Source organism: Patiria miniata, unplaced genomic scaffold, assembly GCF_015706575.1.
Source record: "Patiria miniata isolate m_02_andy unplaced genomic scaffold, ASM1570657v1 HiC_scaffold_2, whole genome shotgun sequence".
NCBI lineage: Eukaryota > Metazoa > Echinodermata > Asteroidea > Valvatida > Asterinidae > Patiria > Patiria miniata.
This window is the reverse complement of record NW_024037058.1, coordinates 2547410-2565117: the sequence shown is the minus strand read 5'-3', so window position 1 is coordinate 2565117 and position 17708 is coordinate 2547410. Positions and strand designations below refer to the sequence as shown.

At 41.6% G+C, this 17708-nt stretch overlaps 1 protein-coding gene across 3 annotated transcripts in view; it reads right to left on the bottom strand.

Annotated features, from left to right (window-relative positions):
• Positions 1 to 279: 279 nt before the first annotated feature.
• The window catches only part of LOC119726996 (protein unc-119 homolog B-like), a 39715-nt gene continuing 22286 nt past the window's right edge, over positions 280 to 17708 (bottom strand). Inside the window, exons 4-6 of one of the 3 annotated variants that reach the window (XM_038198858.1) lie at positions 13970 to 14142; positions 3178 to 3342; positions 280 to 2650 (exon numbers count right to left, since the gene is read on the bottom strand). In XM_038198858.1, coding sequence (XP_038054786.1) covers positions 3221 to 3342; positions 13970 to 14142 — 295 coding nt within the window. In that variant the 3' untranslated portion in view covers positions 280 to 2650; positions 3178 to 3220. Of the gene's footprint in view, positions 3343 to 13969; positions 14143 to 17708 lie in introns of all 3 variants that reach the window. The other 2 variants (XM_038198857.1, XM_038198859.1) reach the window with 2 other exon arrangements.

Below are 17708 nucleotides of genomic sequence, written 5' to 3'. Positions count from 1 at the left end.
CCCCTGGACGCAAATCTGAATACAAGTGAGTAATAACCAATCAATGCTAAACTTGGATGAAGCTTTAAATTTTCAAAGCACTGCACCGTGACAAATCCTGTATCTAGTGTGGGACTACACACTACTCTATGTATTACTGCTGTGTTTGTAGTCTTGTTTCAAGACTGGATTGGATTGATCCCTGATTGAATTGATCCCTGATTGATTGGATTGATCCCTGTAGAACAGCCGGTCCCTGACAAGCAAGGTTAAGTTGCCCCAGTGGTAGAAGGTGCTATCAACAAGATGAATCCAATCCAGTCTTTGCAACTATACCTCACACGCCATTTAAGCTAATTCACGCATGCCAAGTGTGGTTGGATTTTCCTGAGTAAGTTCCCAAGAGTGGATTGTGTCATCTTGAATCCGCAAGACCTCCACCGTGCTTGTCAGGAACCCGCTGATGTATCGGGCAAATCCAATCCAGTCTTGAGCCAAGACAACTGTTTGAGTTGCTTGCCATGAAGATCATGAACATTTGAATACAACCAAATGTGATCAAAAGTGTATATCATGCGTCCCCAAAACACCATCCCGTGTACTCATTTACACACAGTTGATAGAAATCTTACAATAGAAGACTAAGAATAATGCAAAGAGAGATGGGTGCCTGTTCAGTGGGTTTTTCTAAGTGCATAAATGTTCTAATGATGTGTGCAACTCAAAATCATTACTTTGCTTTGATATCTGCTTCCTGTGGGTATAACATTGTACAACGTGTCAGATTAATTGTGGCACATATCTAGTAGAACATGTACAAATTTGGTTTTAACTCACTGAAAGGAACATAAACGGATGGATCCATGCTTGATACATGTACAGTAGGTTAAGTTAAGCAGAGTTTCTTTAGGCGTGCCAGATGAGACCAAACTTCAATGCTTGAAGCATTATGACCTACGTGTATACTAAATATAAACATAACAGTAGTGAGATTAATAACATATTACAAAAAGGAAATCATACAATTTTCACAACAGATGAACTAAACATTGGAAATGTATTCATGTTTAAATCTTCATTTGTTAACTCTGTACCGTATGTACATGAACAAAATGGACCTTTCAGGATGGCTGAGTATCAGAATTAGATCATCATATTCACCCCTTTGGTGTAGACTTGAGTTTTTTTACAGATGTAGTCCGATAGAGTATATTGCTGTTTAAACATTTGAAAAGGTTTCCAAATCTCTGCAGTGTCAGCTTAAAGAATCTCACTTGAATACTGGTAAAAATAGATAACAAATAGTCAGTGCTTCGGGTTGACATGGTTCATCCGTGATCAAAGAGAATTGTGGGTACAAAATAGAGAGATGAGCAACTAGGCCCTTTCTTACTTCAAAGAATCTATTACATGTAAGTTAATAGGGGATCTGATACAAGGGGATTACTTTATTAGGACGGTCTTCAAATTTGGTGTCAAGATTGTACAGTATGTAAATCAAAGATGCAATTCAACAACAAAGAAAAGAGAAAGTTAGACGAACTAAAAATGAATTTTAGTTACTTAAAAACAAATAATAAAAAAATTGTCAAAAACATGAAGCAAAAGGGAGGGGGGGGGCAAAATTTCCAATTCTACATACATGTACATGTAAGTATACATACAATACGTAGTCTAGCATAGTGTATTACAATTACTGTGTACTATATTACAAAGCACATCAGGAACTGAAGTCATTTTTCAAGGTGCAGTTTACATACATGTATCTTGCCACACGACAGCAAATTGTATCCATTTTATGACACCTAAAAAGTCTCAGACTGCAATGTACGGTAACTTGGGTACATGTGTATACAGTAAACTCAGGCTAACTCGGCACTCTCGGGACCCGAGAATTTGTGATGACTTACGCGAATGCCAACATCTGCTGTAAGTCGTCATTTTGTCGGCTATGCACATCTGTATCGGAATCAATACTCCAAAAAATGTACCATTATGGGATCACAGGCTTTATACCCTGGTTTATTTCTACATCCATGGTTGATTCCAGCAAATTTATCCTCAATGATTATCATACATGTACATACAGGCTTGGGTATTGATCACAGAAAGCCATGCCCGTACGAAGCAAGGATGGCCGGCCAACATTAACAGTGTGGTGCAGAATGCTTGCATACATTGTACATGTACAGTTATGAATTAATGTGTGCATTGTTCACCAGTACTGTTAAAGTTCATTCAATAACAAGACCCCCAAAACGGACAGTGCTTATGCATGCAGGACTAGAGGAGGTAGTGGTATTGAGTATCGGGGAAACCCCTTTTTGATCGCACACGTGGTGGTTGTGTATTTTTTTTTGGATGCCGACTTGCATGGAGGAATTTTGTGATTTTGAGGAAATGGGACCGAAAGTAACACACCAACTAAAGCGAAATGGCAACTTACAAAGGCCGACTTAGAAAGGAAAATTTCAATGGAACTGCATTAGAGACGATCACGACTTTCGTCAGATTTGACGGGTTATACGATGTCGACTTGGCCGGAGTTTACTGTAGTCATTTGTATGAAACACGTGCATACAATCTAACTGGACAGCATGACTCACAATCAGCAGCTGACGAAAGTCACTTTTGATGCTAATCTATATTCATTACGATGTGCATACACAACCTTTAGAAGAAGAAAAGTAAAAAAAAAAAAATTTCTTGTCTGGTAGTATTCATTGATCGATTTGGGGTTTCTGAAGTTTTGGGGAACAAAAGGTTGTGATAGGGTATGAACTAAAACACATTTTGACAAAATACACAAGGGAGATATAGATCCACTATAAAGATTCCCAATAGAGCTGGCACACAATACTCCAAATCATTTCTCGCATTCAAAAACCAAAGTAAGTAAGCAGTTAATTTCCTTGGATAACAATACAGTAACTTGAAAAAATAGTTGACTTGCAGTCTGCAGATACCTAACAGTGATTCTGACAGCAATTACTTGAACATCTAGATGATACTTAGATGTACATTGTAACTGTTGACTGATTCAGTGTTCTATTCACCATGGTTTAAATCAGATAATAATAGCTGCAAGGGTCTTAATCTGACCATAGTTTGATCTACACGTATTTCATCAATTTGGGAAGAGGATCCACACCATGTGTAGTCTGTTTGAGTCCTTTGCAGAAATAATCTTTCACCTACTTGAAGGCGGGTCAATTGATATCCAAGCTGCATCTATGAATCATCACATAGCCCCTATGCCCCCGTTGTATGCATAATCTGCCTTGTTGTGCATAATTAGCTTGTTGTCAACGAAATAGAAGCTGTCTGATTTGGTGTCAAAAGGTTGGTCCACCATCTCCTGAACTGTAAACAATGAAAAGAACAGTTGAATAATAGAACTTAGTGAACAGTGCACATGTATACTTTTGTACAAATAAAAGTCAGTGGCTGAAAAAATAATTATTTTATGTGGTACTGCAGATACATGTGAAATACCGGTATATGGTACAACTGTGTCTTTGATGCTATAGAAGCATGCCATTTAATAGCATGTTGTTAGATTATTTACATGTTTTAGGATTTTGGGCCATAGGGACAACTAAGGTTTGCTCTTTGACAAAAATGGCCACCACTTTCCAAAATGGCTGCCATCAGCTGTTTACATGTAAGTGCCCTTGATAAATCAAGTTCATTGTAGCAGGAGGAGATACATTGTACCTAATGTACATTTGTAGATAATACTAAATATCATTTCTGTTATGCGTTGGCACAATGAAAACCGATTTTAAAATACTAGTTAATCATACAATGTCATTTTATTTAAAACAAAACAAAATTGCATATTTGAGTCAAAGCCATGTTTTTATAGCCTGAACCTACCAACTACATTGTTGGGTGCACCATGACTGAAGTGACGTATCATCTATGGGCTTTGTGCATATGATACGTCACTTGGTGGTGCGACCGACGACATGCACATGTATCCCATTAAAAGTAAATTCATGGTCACCTGACCAACTACAATGCATGTTGGGAATCGAATATAGCTGCCATACTGGCAAATCTAAAAACTTTAATTTTGGATACAAATTGAGTATAGCACCCTCTAGCAGTGATGTTGGATGCCGAAGGTTGTTTACATGTAGTTGGATGGATGACCTACAGAAGTGGAATTCCAGGTGCAATCACACAATAGTTTGTTACGTAACTATTCCGATATATAAAAAGCCACATGCGGTCTTTGTTCTAGAAGACAGCTCCTTGCTATCGCAGCCCAGCGTAAGAAACCAAGACATCTTGCGGGCCATTCAGGCCCTTACCAACTCCTTGGACGCCCCAAACCTAAAGAGGGAAGGAAACCAGCAGCAGTACACACATTGTGAAAAAAAACCTTTCGCTCTTCGAGACGGCACTTCAGAACGTCGACGCACTCAACATCGAAGAAGCCAAGAACAATCTCAAGGCGGCCATCATGGGATAAAGGAACACCAGAAGCTGATCCGCATCGCAGACTGGTCAGAGCTAGGTCGGGGCGTGAAAGAATGTGTTGCCGAAGACTTGGCCTCCGATTCCTCAGACGAGAAGAGAATCAAGAAAGCAGAGAAAGCCACTGCCGCCAAGAAACCGATGCCAAAAAAGCGTCCCGGCAGCACCAAGACACCCATCACCATGCCATTCTCACCAAGGCCGTTGGCGGCTTATCAACAGCAACCATTTTTTCGTCCCTACCGAAGCGCAGCAGCCTTCAACAACCGCATACGCTTCCAGTGCAGCATATATACAACAAGGCCAGGTGCGATCAGCATGCCCCACCCCCTCCAAACTTGACAGCGTCAGCAAGGACAGTAATGGACCAGCAACAGCCACTAGAAGTTAGGGACTAGGAACACTGCTAAGGCCACCCTTCTCCTCCGCAAGAAGTACAAAGTAGATTAATTACCTGCTTAGATTATTGGAAGGATTGTATGAAGGCTAGTGAATTATGTGATTGATGTGATTGAGTCAGGCTGTAAGATTCCCTTTATTTTTTGCCAAGAACAACCGATCTAGGTTAGAACACCCCAAATTTGTTGAGTTTGCCATTGCTGAACTTCTCAGCAAACATTGTATTGTCCAGGTCCATAGCGTCCCCCCCCCCCCCCCCTGTAATTTTGGGATGCCATCTTTCAGTTCATCTCTGTTTAGCAACTCTCTCAACTTGTCACTCTCTGACTCATTTGATGTTTTACTAGACAACACAGACATGACACAGACATGACACATTCTCTTGGTCTTCCAGACTTAATCTCTACTCCGTCCAAATCAACTCCTTCCCACCAGTTTGGTCATCATAAAAACCAACAAAAAGCTTGTCGTAATCAACCAAAACAACCGCCACAAAACAAAATCAAATTTATCATTGTCAACTGCAATGGCCTCAAAAACAAACATATTCTTCTCAAAAGCCTCATTGAATCAGAGAAGCCCGATCTAGTTATCGGAACTGAGTCACACCTTGATGATTCAATCACCGACGCTGAAGTTACCCCTACCGGTTTCTCCATCATCAGAAAGGATCGTAACATCCGAGGAGGAGGGTTTTCATAATGATTAAAGACACCTTGCTTCCCACTAGATGTGAGTTTTTGGACACCGAAGCGGAACTGCTATGGATCCAAATAAGTATGCGAGGTCAAAAACCCCTACTAATTGGATCCTTCTATCGTCCACCCAAGACAGATACCTCCAACCTGTATCAACTAAATGACTCTCTTGACAAAATTAGGCAAATGTACAAATCTGCCATCATCTTCTTGGGAGGTGACTTCAACCTCCCAGATATTGATTGGTCATCATCCTCTGTCAAAGCAGGCGGAAATGAAACTGCTACATGTTCCTTGCTGCTCAATATCTGTAGTGATCATGATCTAGAGCAATGTTATAACCAGACAAAAACACTAATTTGGGAGTTGCAAACACTGTTTATTTCTACGTGACTTTCTCAGTGGGCAGCCATATTGGAACACACAGTTACAGGCTTTCAGTGGCAAACTACAGAGGGCGCTATAACACTTTCAGTGATGAACAAGTTACTACAACTCCTCCCCCTTTAGTTGAACCTAACATTTCCTGATTAGAAATTACAAGGTTACTAAACATCTCTTCCTAACACATGCATGAGATAGTTTGGAAATTTGGTTGCTTAATGACTTGATGCTTTGCACTTAAAACTGGCACTGTTCAAGTAATGTCCAATGTTTGAATATGAGCGTAATACAATTTTCCCATAATCACGTGATGAGTCTAGACTGGCATTTCAATCATTTACATGAAACACTTTAAACTGTTAACCAAAACAATCTTAACAATGTCAACTTTGAAACAGTTCAGAACATTTAAACTGGAGTAACCTAAATAAGGTCAACAATTAAACAGCACATGTAAATCATGCAATCAATCTGTGAGTTCTAGCCAACAGTTACAGATCTGGGAACCCATATCGATCTGGTTTGTTATGCGTGCGTTTAGATCAACAAGGTTGTGGTGTTGGTGGATTGTTCTGAGATTTGTCAGGATCCACCGGATGTGCAGGTTCCTCCTTCCTACTGGGACTAGGCTCGTTTCTGTCTGACTCCTCCACCCTTGTTGAAGACATAGGTACGACAGGATCAATGACGGATGTCGCGGGTACCTGGCGGGGTCGGATCTGGTCTACATGTCGTCTCCAGACACGACTATCCTCAAGCTGAATAGTGTACATGTAGTTACCGATTGCGGAGGTGATGAAACCAGGGATCCAACGAGGACTAGAGGCGAAGTTTTCAGCAAAGACCGCCTCATGAGTATGGAAAGTACGAGGTTTGACACGCTTGTCATGGTACTTTTTCTGTGCTAGCTGCTTGTTGTCGACGCGACATTGGATGTTTGGTCTAACTGCATCGTGTCTGGTATGAAGCTGGCGTTTCATCAACATCTCTGCTGGGGATAACCCTATTGCATGTGGTGTCACGCGATATGTCATCAGAAAACGTGACAGTTTAGTCTCTACAGTGCCCTCCTTCATGCGCATCATAGCGGCTTTGAAGGACTGGACCGCCCTTTCAGCCAAACCATTTGACAAAGGGTGGAATGGGGCAGACCTGACATGGTTGATGTCATTGACTTGCAGAAACTTCTCGAATTCTGCACTGGTGAAGTTGGTGCCATTATCAGTGACAATGAGTTCTGGCAGTCCATGAGTCGCGAAAGTCTGACGAAGCCGTTCTACTGTGGCTTGCGATGTTGCAGTGTGCATAGCGTGGATGTCCAGCCACTTGCTGTGTGCATCAACGATAACAAGAAACATCCGGCCCATGAATGGACCAGCATAGTCCAAGTGTAAGCGCGACCATGGACGACTTGGCCACTCCCACGGATGGAGTGGAACAGTTGGTGGCGATTTCCGCGAGGATTGACAGGCTGAACATTGCTAGACCTTATCTTCAAGGTCTTTATCCATACTAGGCAACCAGACGTAGCTGCGAGCGAGTGATTTCATTCGCGAGATTCCAGGGTGTGAATCGTGTAGTTCTTCGTGAATCTGTGATCGGCCTTGTGGGGGAATGACGACTCGAGATCCCCACAAGATGCAGCCATCTTGCACGCTTAACTCCTCTGAGCGGCAAGTGTATGGCTTCAGTCCTTGATCTTGACAGTCACGTGGCCAACCGTTCATAACGTAGGTGCGAACGAGTGACAAAGTTGGATCTCTTCCAGTCCAGAGACGAATCTTGTCTGGACTGACAGGGGTAGATTTAAGGCGATCCATGATCATGACGTAGTCTGCTGGAACCGGAGTATGGCTAATGGTGTCCGGCAGTGGCAATCTGCTTAAGGCGTCAGCATTGCCATTCAAGTGACCTGGTTTGTACACCAAGTGATAGTCATCAGCTGCGAGTGTGAGGGCCCAGCGCTGAATTCTGGACGACGCCATAGGGGATACTAGTTGCTCCTCACTGAACAGTCCTAGCAGCGGTTTGTGATCGGTAGCAATCTCGAAGTGACGACCGTACACGTACTGGTGAAACTTTTTCACCCCGAAGATCACTGCTTGTCCCTCCTTATCCAGCTGTGAGTAGTTTCGCTCTGGTGGCGAAAGCGAACGCGAAGCGTAGGCGACTGGGTGCTCAGATCCATCGGGCATGCGGTGGGCTAGCACGGCGCCAACACCGTACGGGCTGGCATCACAAGATAATACTAACTGTTTACCTGGGTCATAGTGCACAAGCACTCTAGCTGACAACAGCAAATCCTTTGAAGCTCGGAAGGATTCTTCATATACTGGCCTCCATGACCAGCGGACGTTTTTCTTGAGCAGCGAGTGGAGTGGCCCAAGAACTGATGACAGATTCGGCATGAATCGGCCATAATAGTTCAAGAGTCCTAGGTAGGACTTCAGCTCTGTCACGTTACGTGGTACTGGTGCATCCCTGACAGCTTGAACCTTCTCTGTTGTAGGATGCAAGCCTGCTGCGTTGATACGGTGCCCCAAATACACCACATCAGGGGCGCATTTCTCGTGCTTCAGACGGAGTCCTGCACTCTGAAGTCGACTCAGGACCTTGTTGAGATTTGCGACATGTTCTGCTTCGGTCTTTCCTGTGACTAGCACATCATCAAGAAATGCGACTGCCTGGGGGATGTCTGCCAAAAGACTTTCAATAGTCCTCTGGAAGATTGCAGGTGCAGCAGATACACCAAAGGGCATACGCGTGTACTGGAATAGCCCCTTGTGCGTGTTGATGGTAAGGAGTTCACGTGACTCCTCCTCAAATTCAAGCTGGAGATAGGCATGACTGAGATCCAGCTTGCTGAAGGTCTTCCGGCCTGACATGTCAGCAAACAGTTCCTCGATGCGAGGTAGCGGGTAAGTATCAGTGTTAACTGACTGGTTTACTGTGGCCTTGTAGTCACCACAGATCTGCAGTTTCCCTGACTCTTTCATCACGGGTACAATAGGGGATGCCCAACGAGAGAATGTGACAGGTTCGATGACTCCGTCTCTTTGGAGTCGATCGAGTTCATCCTCCACTTGTTGTTTCATGGCAAAGGGTACCGGTCTGGCTTTGCAGAATTTCGGCTTTGCGTCATCTTCTACGCTGATGTGCACCTGTTGACCTCAACAAGTTACTACAAGCAACAAGTGCGAAACCCGACAAGAATTTGTGGCCCAACAAGAAACATCAAAGATCTCGCCTGCACTTCCCATCCCAGTTTGGTTTCATACTGACCACGAGGCTGTATCATGGGAATGAACTTAAAAGCCAAAATCAACCAAAAGAAACCTCGCAAAATATTTCTTTTCAGCAAAGGTAACCACAAAAATTTTCATGAGGACATGACAACCTTCAGTCAACAGTTTCTAAACAATGATTCCACTACCAGGTCGGTTCAAGAAAACTGAACACATTCCATCAAGGACCACCAGCTCACGGCATAACGTACCTTGGGTAAACCAGCACATCAAGCATTGGATCAAGAAAAAACAACGTCTCTTCAACCTAGCCAAAGCTACCAACAGACCAAAGGACTGGACCAAATTCCGTGACTTCAGGAAGTATGTACAGAAGGAAATTAAAAGCGCCTACTGGAAATACACAAACAGTCTTAACTCTGATCCAAGCGATAAAAACCAAAAGAACTTTTGGAAGTACATCAAATCTAAACGTTATGATTCAGCTGGGATTTCTACCTTGAAATCTGGGGATAACATCACTACCAGCAGCAAACAGAAGGCAAACATCCTCAATGCACAATTCCTATCAGTTTTCACCACGGACGACACATGTCCCTCTGCCACCGGTAGATATTCCCACCCAGAAATTGCTAACCTGACCATCTCTGAGCAAGGGGTTCCTAAACTTTTGCAGTCGCTCGACGTTACAAAGGCTACCGGTCCAGATAACCTCCCTGCAAGAATACTCAAGCAACATGCAAGTAATATAGCGCCTGTTCTTACTAAAATCTACCAACAGTCACTGGATACAGGAGAAATCCCACACGATTGGCTCATCGGAAATGTGTCACCTATACTATCTACAAAAAAGGGGATCGTTCGAAACCTTCAAATTACCGACCAGTCTCCATCACTTCTACATGTTCCAAAATGCTTGAGCATATTGTCTTAAGCCACATCATGGATCATTATGAAGAAAATAACATCTTGAACTCAGTTCAACACGGTTTTCGCCCTGGGTACTCCTGCGAAACCCAACTAATCACGACAGTGAACGATATCGCTACTGCCATGGACCAGCGAAAACAAGTTGACGCCATCATACTATACTTCTCCAAGGCCTTTGACAAGGTCCCCCACAAGAAACTCCTCTGTAAGCTCCATCATTACCGTGTCCAAAACCACCTCCACAAGTGGCTTCAAGTCTTTCTTACTGATAGACAGCAAACAGTTGTGGTAGATGGGGAGGCCTCAGACTGGTGCCATGTCAGTTCAGGAGTTCCTCAAGGAACGGTTGTCGGGCCCCTCCTCTTCCTCACCTTCATCAATGACCTCCCGGATTCGATTCAGTCTAGTATTCGTCTCTTCGCAGATGACTGTTTACTCTACAGAACAATCGCCTCTGCTGAAGATAGTGCTATACTACCGGTACAACAAGATCTCAACAGTCTAAAGTCATGGGCCGACAAGTGGCAAATGCAGTTTAACGTCGAGAAATGTCACAGCATGACCATATCTCTCCTCCGTAACAACATCGAGTCCACCTACAGACTAGGTCTGGATGCTTTGACAATGGTTGCAGAACATTCCTATCTGGGCCTCTACTTCTCACAAAAGCTTTCATGGAACAAACATATTGACAAAATTACTAATAACGCCAGTAAGATTTTGGGTCTCGTTCGCCGTAACTTAAAGCACTGCTCCAAAGACCTGAAGGAATGCGCATACACTGCCTTAGTACGTCCGCGTCTGGAATACTGCAGTTGTATATGGGACCCGTATACAACAAAATAGAAGCCATACAAAGACGAGCTGCAAGGTATGTCCTCAACAAATATCACCCCACTGAAAGCGTGTCTTCTATGATCAAGGGTCTAAAATGGGAGTCACTGGAAGCCCGTCGAAGAAACGCCCGACTATCATCAATGTACCGGATCTCTCACAAGCATCTACCATCTCTCAGCCCACACGACTTTGTAACTCCAATAGCCATTCCTGAACACGAAGTTATCATCAGTTTAAGTATTGTCACATATCTACTCGCACCAACGTCTACAAATACTCCTTGTTTCCAAGAACAATACCTACTTGGAACAACCTCCCTGCATCAGTCACCTCTGCTTCCTTTTCCCAATTCAAAACTACCCTCAGTCTACCTTAGATATTCATTGGTCTTACGCGCAACCTTGGTGTGATATCCCGATGTGGGGACTTTGCCAAGTATCAACGTAGAAGTAGAAGTCATTCAAATCTGAACTACGTAAAAGGTTAAGTCAGTAAATTTTTGCAAAATATATGTAATTTTTTTCACTGTTGTTACTGAGATACAAATCTAAATCTGTGCTGATCTACAGATTAAACAAACTTGGTAACCATAATAATAAGGAGCCCGATAGGAATTTTCCCGTATTTTCTCCAAAGAGGTTTTTTTCGCAGGCTTTTTGCCCCTCCCGTAATCAGCGAATATATATCATTATCAGGCTTCCAGCGGTAAAAATAAATTAGCGTATTGCATGCTTTCATAAAAAGTACCCGGATGACTGCAATATTACGGTACCCGGTTGACTGCAATAATATTATTATTGCAGTCATCCGGGCATTTTCGCTGGTTCCCGCACAATCAAGAGCATAGAAAGTCACAGTTGTTAACCACTCAACAGAGCGTAGCGCGCGTACCGTCCAACACGGAACGCTGCGTGCAGCGGCAGCGCGAAGTAGGCCAGATATACGCGCACTGTTCTCTACAATTACAGTAGCTTCAAATAGTTTGACAAAAAAAGATGAAATGAAGACAGTGTCCTGAATTGTATTTCTTGCGGATCAAGTCAGCCTGATATAAGTAATAATAATAATATTGGATGGCTTTTTTTCAATGGATACAAGAATATATGGCACTCGCTATGACAATATTGCACTTGTCTTCGATTCGTGCAATATTGTCATAAGCCGTGCAATATATTCTTGTATCCATCTCAAAGCCATCCAATATTATATAATAATATTTTCTTGATGTCACGAGATATGTCCAAATTCTTTGTGTTCACTTTACTTAATTCACCTTATAGTAAAGCCTGTTAGCAATGCTGTTGCACACTGTACATGTACATGTAACTATAATAGCTTTACAACATACATGTATACATAATAGTTGCTTACAATGTATACAATTATGTATTAGTCCCATATTTATGCCTTCATTTTATCATATTTTATTGTATTGTATTTGTAAATGTGTGTATTATAAGTTATCCCGCGAACGCGAGTGGAACACGGAATAATGTAGTGCGTCTGTGGGACACAGACGCACTACATTTTCCGTGTTCCACGAACGCGAGCGTGATAACGAATTTATCTTCAAGCAAACTTGACGCGCAGTAAAGTTGGACCATCGCTTTACACGAACCTTCCAGCGGTTAAGCGCAGCGCATGCAGCTGGAATGTCGCTCGCATCTTGGAATGGTGCAATACGCAATACGCAGGGTGCGATATGGACCGTGCAATACAGCCTCATATCACACTGTTGTTGCCATGGATCGACCAATCAGGATCGAGGATACAAGTTTGCTTGAAGATAATATTGCATGCAGGGTCCCAATGGAAACCAGTTTTAAACTGTTTGGGCGAACACTGGGTAAAGAAATGGAATATATATATATATAAATATTTTTCAATTTATCTGAGTTTAAAACTGTTCAACAAGTTCAGAACTTTCATATCCAATTCACCTAAGTTTATTACTGTTCAACAAATTTTAAACTGTTCAAAAAGTTCAACAGTTTTCAACAAGTTTAAAAGAAACAGTGAACTACTAAAAATAGCAGCACTGACTGGTGAAGATTCACTCGTTGTCAAAATTAACAGATCCGGGGAAATGGAAGTCTGCAGGGATGGGATTAGTTTCTTGCATTTTGGCTGCAAGGTCATGAAGGTAGGCACTCAGTTGTTTTTGTTTTTGGTCTCATTATTAGTACGAACATAGTGCTTGAGTGACAATTCAGCTTCGTGTCTTGTGACTGCCATGATGTCATGACTGGCAAATCTGGCTTTGTCCAGCAGTGTCACAGTTGTAGCCCTCAGACTATGATAGGCGTATTTCACTCTGTAACCTGCTCTTTGGCAATGGTTTTCATCTTTGTATTAAATGTCTTAAGACTACCAGTGGTGCATTGGTGTACCTTGGTGTACCATGGCCCTGTGATAGAGCCCCAGGCTTCTATCATCAAAAGCACAATCTCCGATACTAAGGGATCAAAGACTGGTTTCTTTCTTTTTTATTTCAAACAATCACAGGGTAGATTTCACTTAAATAAACAATGGTGTGTTGGCAGTCTCATCTCATATGAGTATGAATATAATTTCAAGCCTTGCCAAACTGAACCTGAACCCAAACTCCAGGCTGACTTAGTGGATTGACTGCATGGTCTGAGAAATCACTTAAATTTCACGTGCAACTTTCAACAGCTTTGAAGTTTTTCTGTTGTAAAAATACTTTTTCATTCACGGTTTACTGTCAAATTATGTTTAATAAAAGAATGCCTGGCACAATCACCTACCGTATGTTTGCCACACAACAGTTCCCTCTAGTTTTTTTGTTTGAAGTAAGAACTCCTGCAAATCATACTTTTGTAATATCACTGTCCCTACTAATGACTAATAATCAGTCAAACATAATTTATAAAGCTGTTAAGAGGATTAACTTAAAATTTAAGATTTATATGAATTGTACTGGATTACTAAATATAAATCAATATAAATATTTACTGAATTTTACAAAATATAGGTAGAACAAGTACTTACTTTCTTCTGGAGTGAGCTTGGGAAACTCGTATATATGTTCACATGTATTCTTGCTGTTTGGAATGCAGAAACCAAAGTTGAAGTCAAACGTCTTCAGGCATCGGTCTTTGAAGTAGTGTCTTTCTATCATGCGAAAGTTTTTTACTGGTTTATCACCAACAACAAATTCAACTCTGTAAGAAAAAATAGTTCAATGTATTTGTTCTCTGTATTTGCAATCCAAGTCCATCGCATCAATCTTGATAAGAGGTCCAGTCTATTCGTACATATATAAATCCTGAATATATATCAAATACTTCTTCATATTGACTCTGAGTTTTCTAGGGTTTGACTGATGGCATTCCTCCAGGGTACATCCTCTTAAATCTATTTAAAATGTCTGTCCTTCATCACATACCGGTATGTAACACTTTTAAGAACAATATCAACCGTATTTTCTAAAATAGAAAACCAGTTATATCCTTTGCAGGTGAGGATATTTGTTCAAAGCTTGCAATATTTACACCAAAATTGAGAGACCAAGATCCTATGGTAGTTTTATCATCAAACTCAAAATGTCACACTTTTGAGCCCATTGTGTGGAATTGCCCATTTTCAAGTAAAAAAAACTACATTATTAAAAAAAATGGACAGCCCTACCACCTTGAGTGGCCACTGATTTTATGACTGGCAATTACCTTCATAAATAATGCAAAAAGTGCAAGTGAAACTTGCAAATACCCCTGGCATTTGTTTATACATTGAGTTAGTAAGCACACTTTGCACTTGACCTAGTCACAATAAACAATGACCCCATTTGACCTGTAGACGACCTTTGACCTCAAATGTCTGAAGACATCTGAAGTCTGCCGACCCAAAGATTGTGACAGCACTTTTCAGTTGACCTAACCAAAATCAACAATTACCTCATTTGACCCCTAGGTGACCTTTGACCTGAAGTGTCTCAGGTCATCTGAAGTCTCCCTACCCATGATTATTGTCACCAAGTTTGGTCAAGATTGAATTCAGATTTTTTTTTAATATGACAGCACTAAACAGTTAACCAAAATGGAACACATGGACATTCCAGCAGATGGGAATTCTGGTGTGTATGGACACACAGGCGAAGGGCGAAGGGACAGAGGGAAAAGCCAGGGAACAAAAAGGTCTTTAAAGAGAAAGTCGTTTTGTTATTACATTTTTTTTATTGTAGAGTAGACCCATACATGTATATCATAATGAAAAAAGTCCCATTCTTTTGTAATGTGCGTTTATATGTTTATAAAACTGAAATTCATCGAGTAATTTGTTGGTCGGCGAGCGCATTTATAATTGAAATCAACAGTTGTCGGGTTCTTCGTAAAATGAGAAAAATCGTGACGTAATAAACAGGACTCGTTTATACTACGCTGCATCGGGAGTCCTGTTTATTACGTCACGATTTACTATGTTTTGTTTGCTGCCCCCAACTACGACTTTTACACAAATTACACGTTCGGGTCGAAACAGGACTTGAAAAACAGCTCTCAAAAGTACCTTTTGTACTCATTTCATGACAGACACAATAGTCCTTTTTATTTCATTACACCTTAGGCTACATATACCCGAAAAATGATGGAAATGTCTTCGAGCATTCCACAACCTCTTTAACAAATGTGCCAGCACTTGAATTGTTCAGTTTGTGTTTTCACTTCCAGACATGCACAAATTCTCAGCAGCATGTGTACCTCACATGTGTATTCAAATATTGTACTGTACAACAGATATTTCTAAAAAAAAAATGCATTTTTATCTGTGTGCTCAATCATTAATTCAGTCACACTGATACCCATGTTACACTTCATCTGCATTCATGTATAATTATGTCATTAAATATTTCCAGGATGATCCACTGTTCATGCTGTAACCTGTAATATTCTTAACCTCTTTCAACCCTCTGCTTGAGTACCTTAATTCTGAATCTAAGTTGGGATACACAGTAAACTCCGGCTAAGTTGGCATTCTCGGGACCCGAGAATTTGTGACCACTAAAGCCAATGCCGACTTCTGTTGTAAGTCGTCATTTGGCTGACTTACAAATATATTGAATCATGGAGTAAAAAAATAGATTGAATGGCCTATGCACATCGGCATCTGGATCAATACTACAAACAATCTCCCATATGGGATCACAGGCTTCAATTTACCCTGGTTTATTTCTACATCCATGGTTGATTCCAGCAAATTTATCCTCAATGTTTATCATACATACAGGCTGGGTTATTGATCACAGAAAGTCATGCCCGTCCGTACACGTACGAAGCAAGGGTGGCCAGCAGTGTGGTGCAGAACGCTTGCATACATGTACGTGTACAGTGCAGTTACGAATTTATGCGTGCGTATGTACGTACATACGTTCGTGGTAAAATTCATTCAATAAGGGGACCCCCAAAATGTACGGAGCGCATACGTGCAGGATTAGAGCTTAGACGGAGTACTGGTATGGATGTGCTCACAGTACGGTTAATTCAATAAGGGGACCCCAAATGGACAGAGCGCATGCATGCAGGACTGCAGGTACTGAGCTAACTCCACTTAGTTTTATGTCAGCTGCTTAGTCCACATTCATGTGGGACGCGAGGAATTCAGAAACAACTCATCACAGTATTTGTTGTCTTTGGCTCCTTCAATATTTCACAGGTCTAGATCTGTTCTGGAGGTCTAAAATTTTGTTTTCCAGGCGACTGATCAAGATGAAGAGCTTCCACAGCAGATTTGAGGTTCGAAATATCCTTGTCAAGGCGAGATTCGTTAGATGACATGTCATGTAACTTTATCTATAGGGTGGAGAGTATTGTATTGATGGTATCAAGTTTAGTGATTTGTTTGTCAGGCTTGGCACTGATGTCGCATGTAGTGCCATGTTGGCAATGACAGCCATTTTGACCACCTACGGATCACTCCAGGCTAGTGATTTGTGTGTGGATGATTTTCCTTTTTCCTTGCTCTTTGTCTGAAATTAAAAATGAACTTTGTTGCACCTCACTTACTTTATAACAATGATCTTTCTTTTCTTTTTGCGAGGTTTGCATTTTTGAGGTAGGCATTAGTTTTAGTAGTTTAAATTTCATCTTCATTTTTTTTTTTCCATTTTTTTTTGGAAATCAGTGTACACAAATTTATTCAAACTAACATTAAACCAAAGATATTCGGTGCAAAGGACGCGAGAGCCATTTTAATTGGCTCCTTATTCAGAACTGTCCAAAAAAATGCAGAAACACTGCAGGGGTCTACAGACTTCACGCGGGAAGTGACATTCTTGTTGTTGGTATCCACCGCAGAGTAAGTTTGCTATTAAAAATTGTCTCAACTTATTAAAAAAAAAATTATTGAAAAACTGACTGCAAATCTCACCTCCTTGCCAGCACTCAGTTCGAGATGGTCAAGGGCAACTGAGGAAGGAATCAAAAAGCCCCGCTGGAGGATGAACGGAGCAAATACGGAGGATGAACCTTCACGTAGGCAAGTCAAAATGTACTCAGGCCATAACGATCTGCGAATTGCACGACCCAACGTCGCTTTTGGCTACACACAACATCTTCAACAGTGTCAGCCCAAGTCAGGCAAGCGGCAGGACGCCCTTGCAGCCGGGGTTCTCAGTCATCATATGCACCAGAACAAGCAAACATTCACGGCTCGTCAAGGTCAAGCACCGATCTTGGCAGAGTTCGTGAGAGCCAGTCGAGAGATTTGAGAACAACGGCCGGAGTCTGTTGAAGGT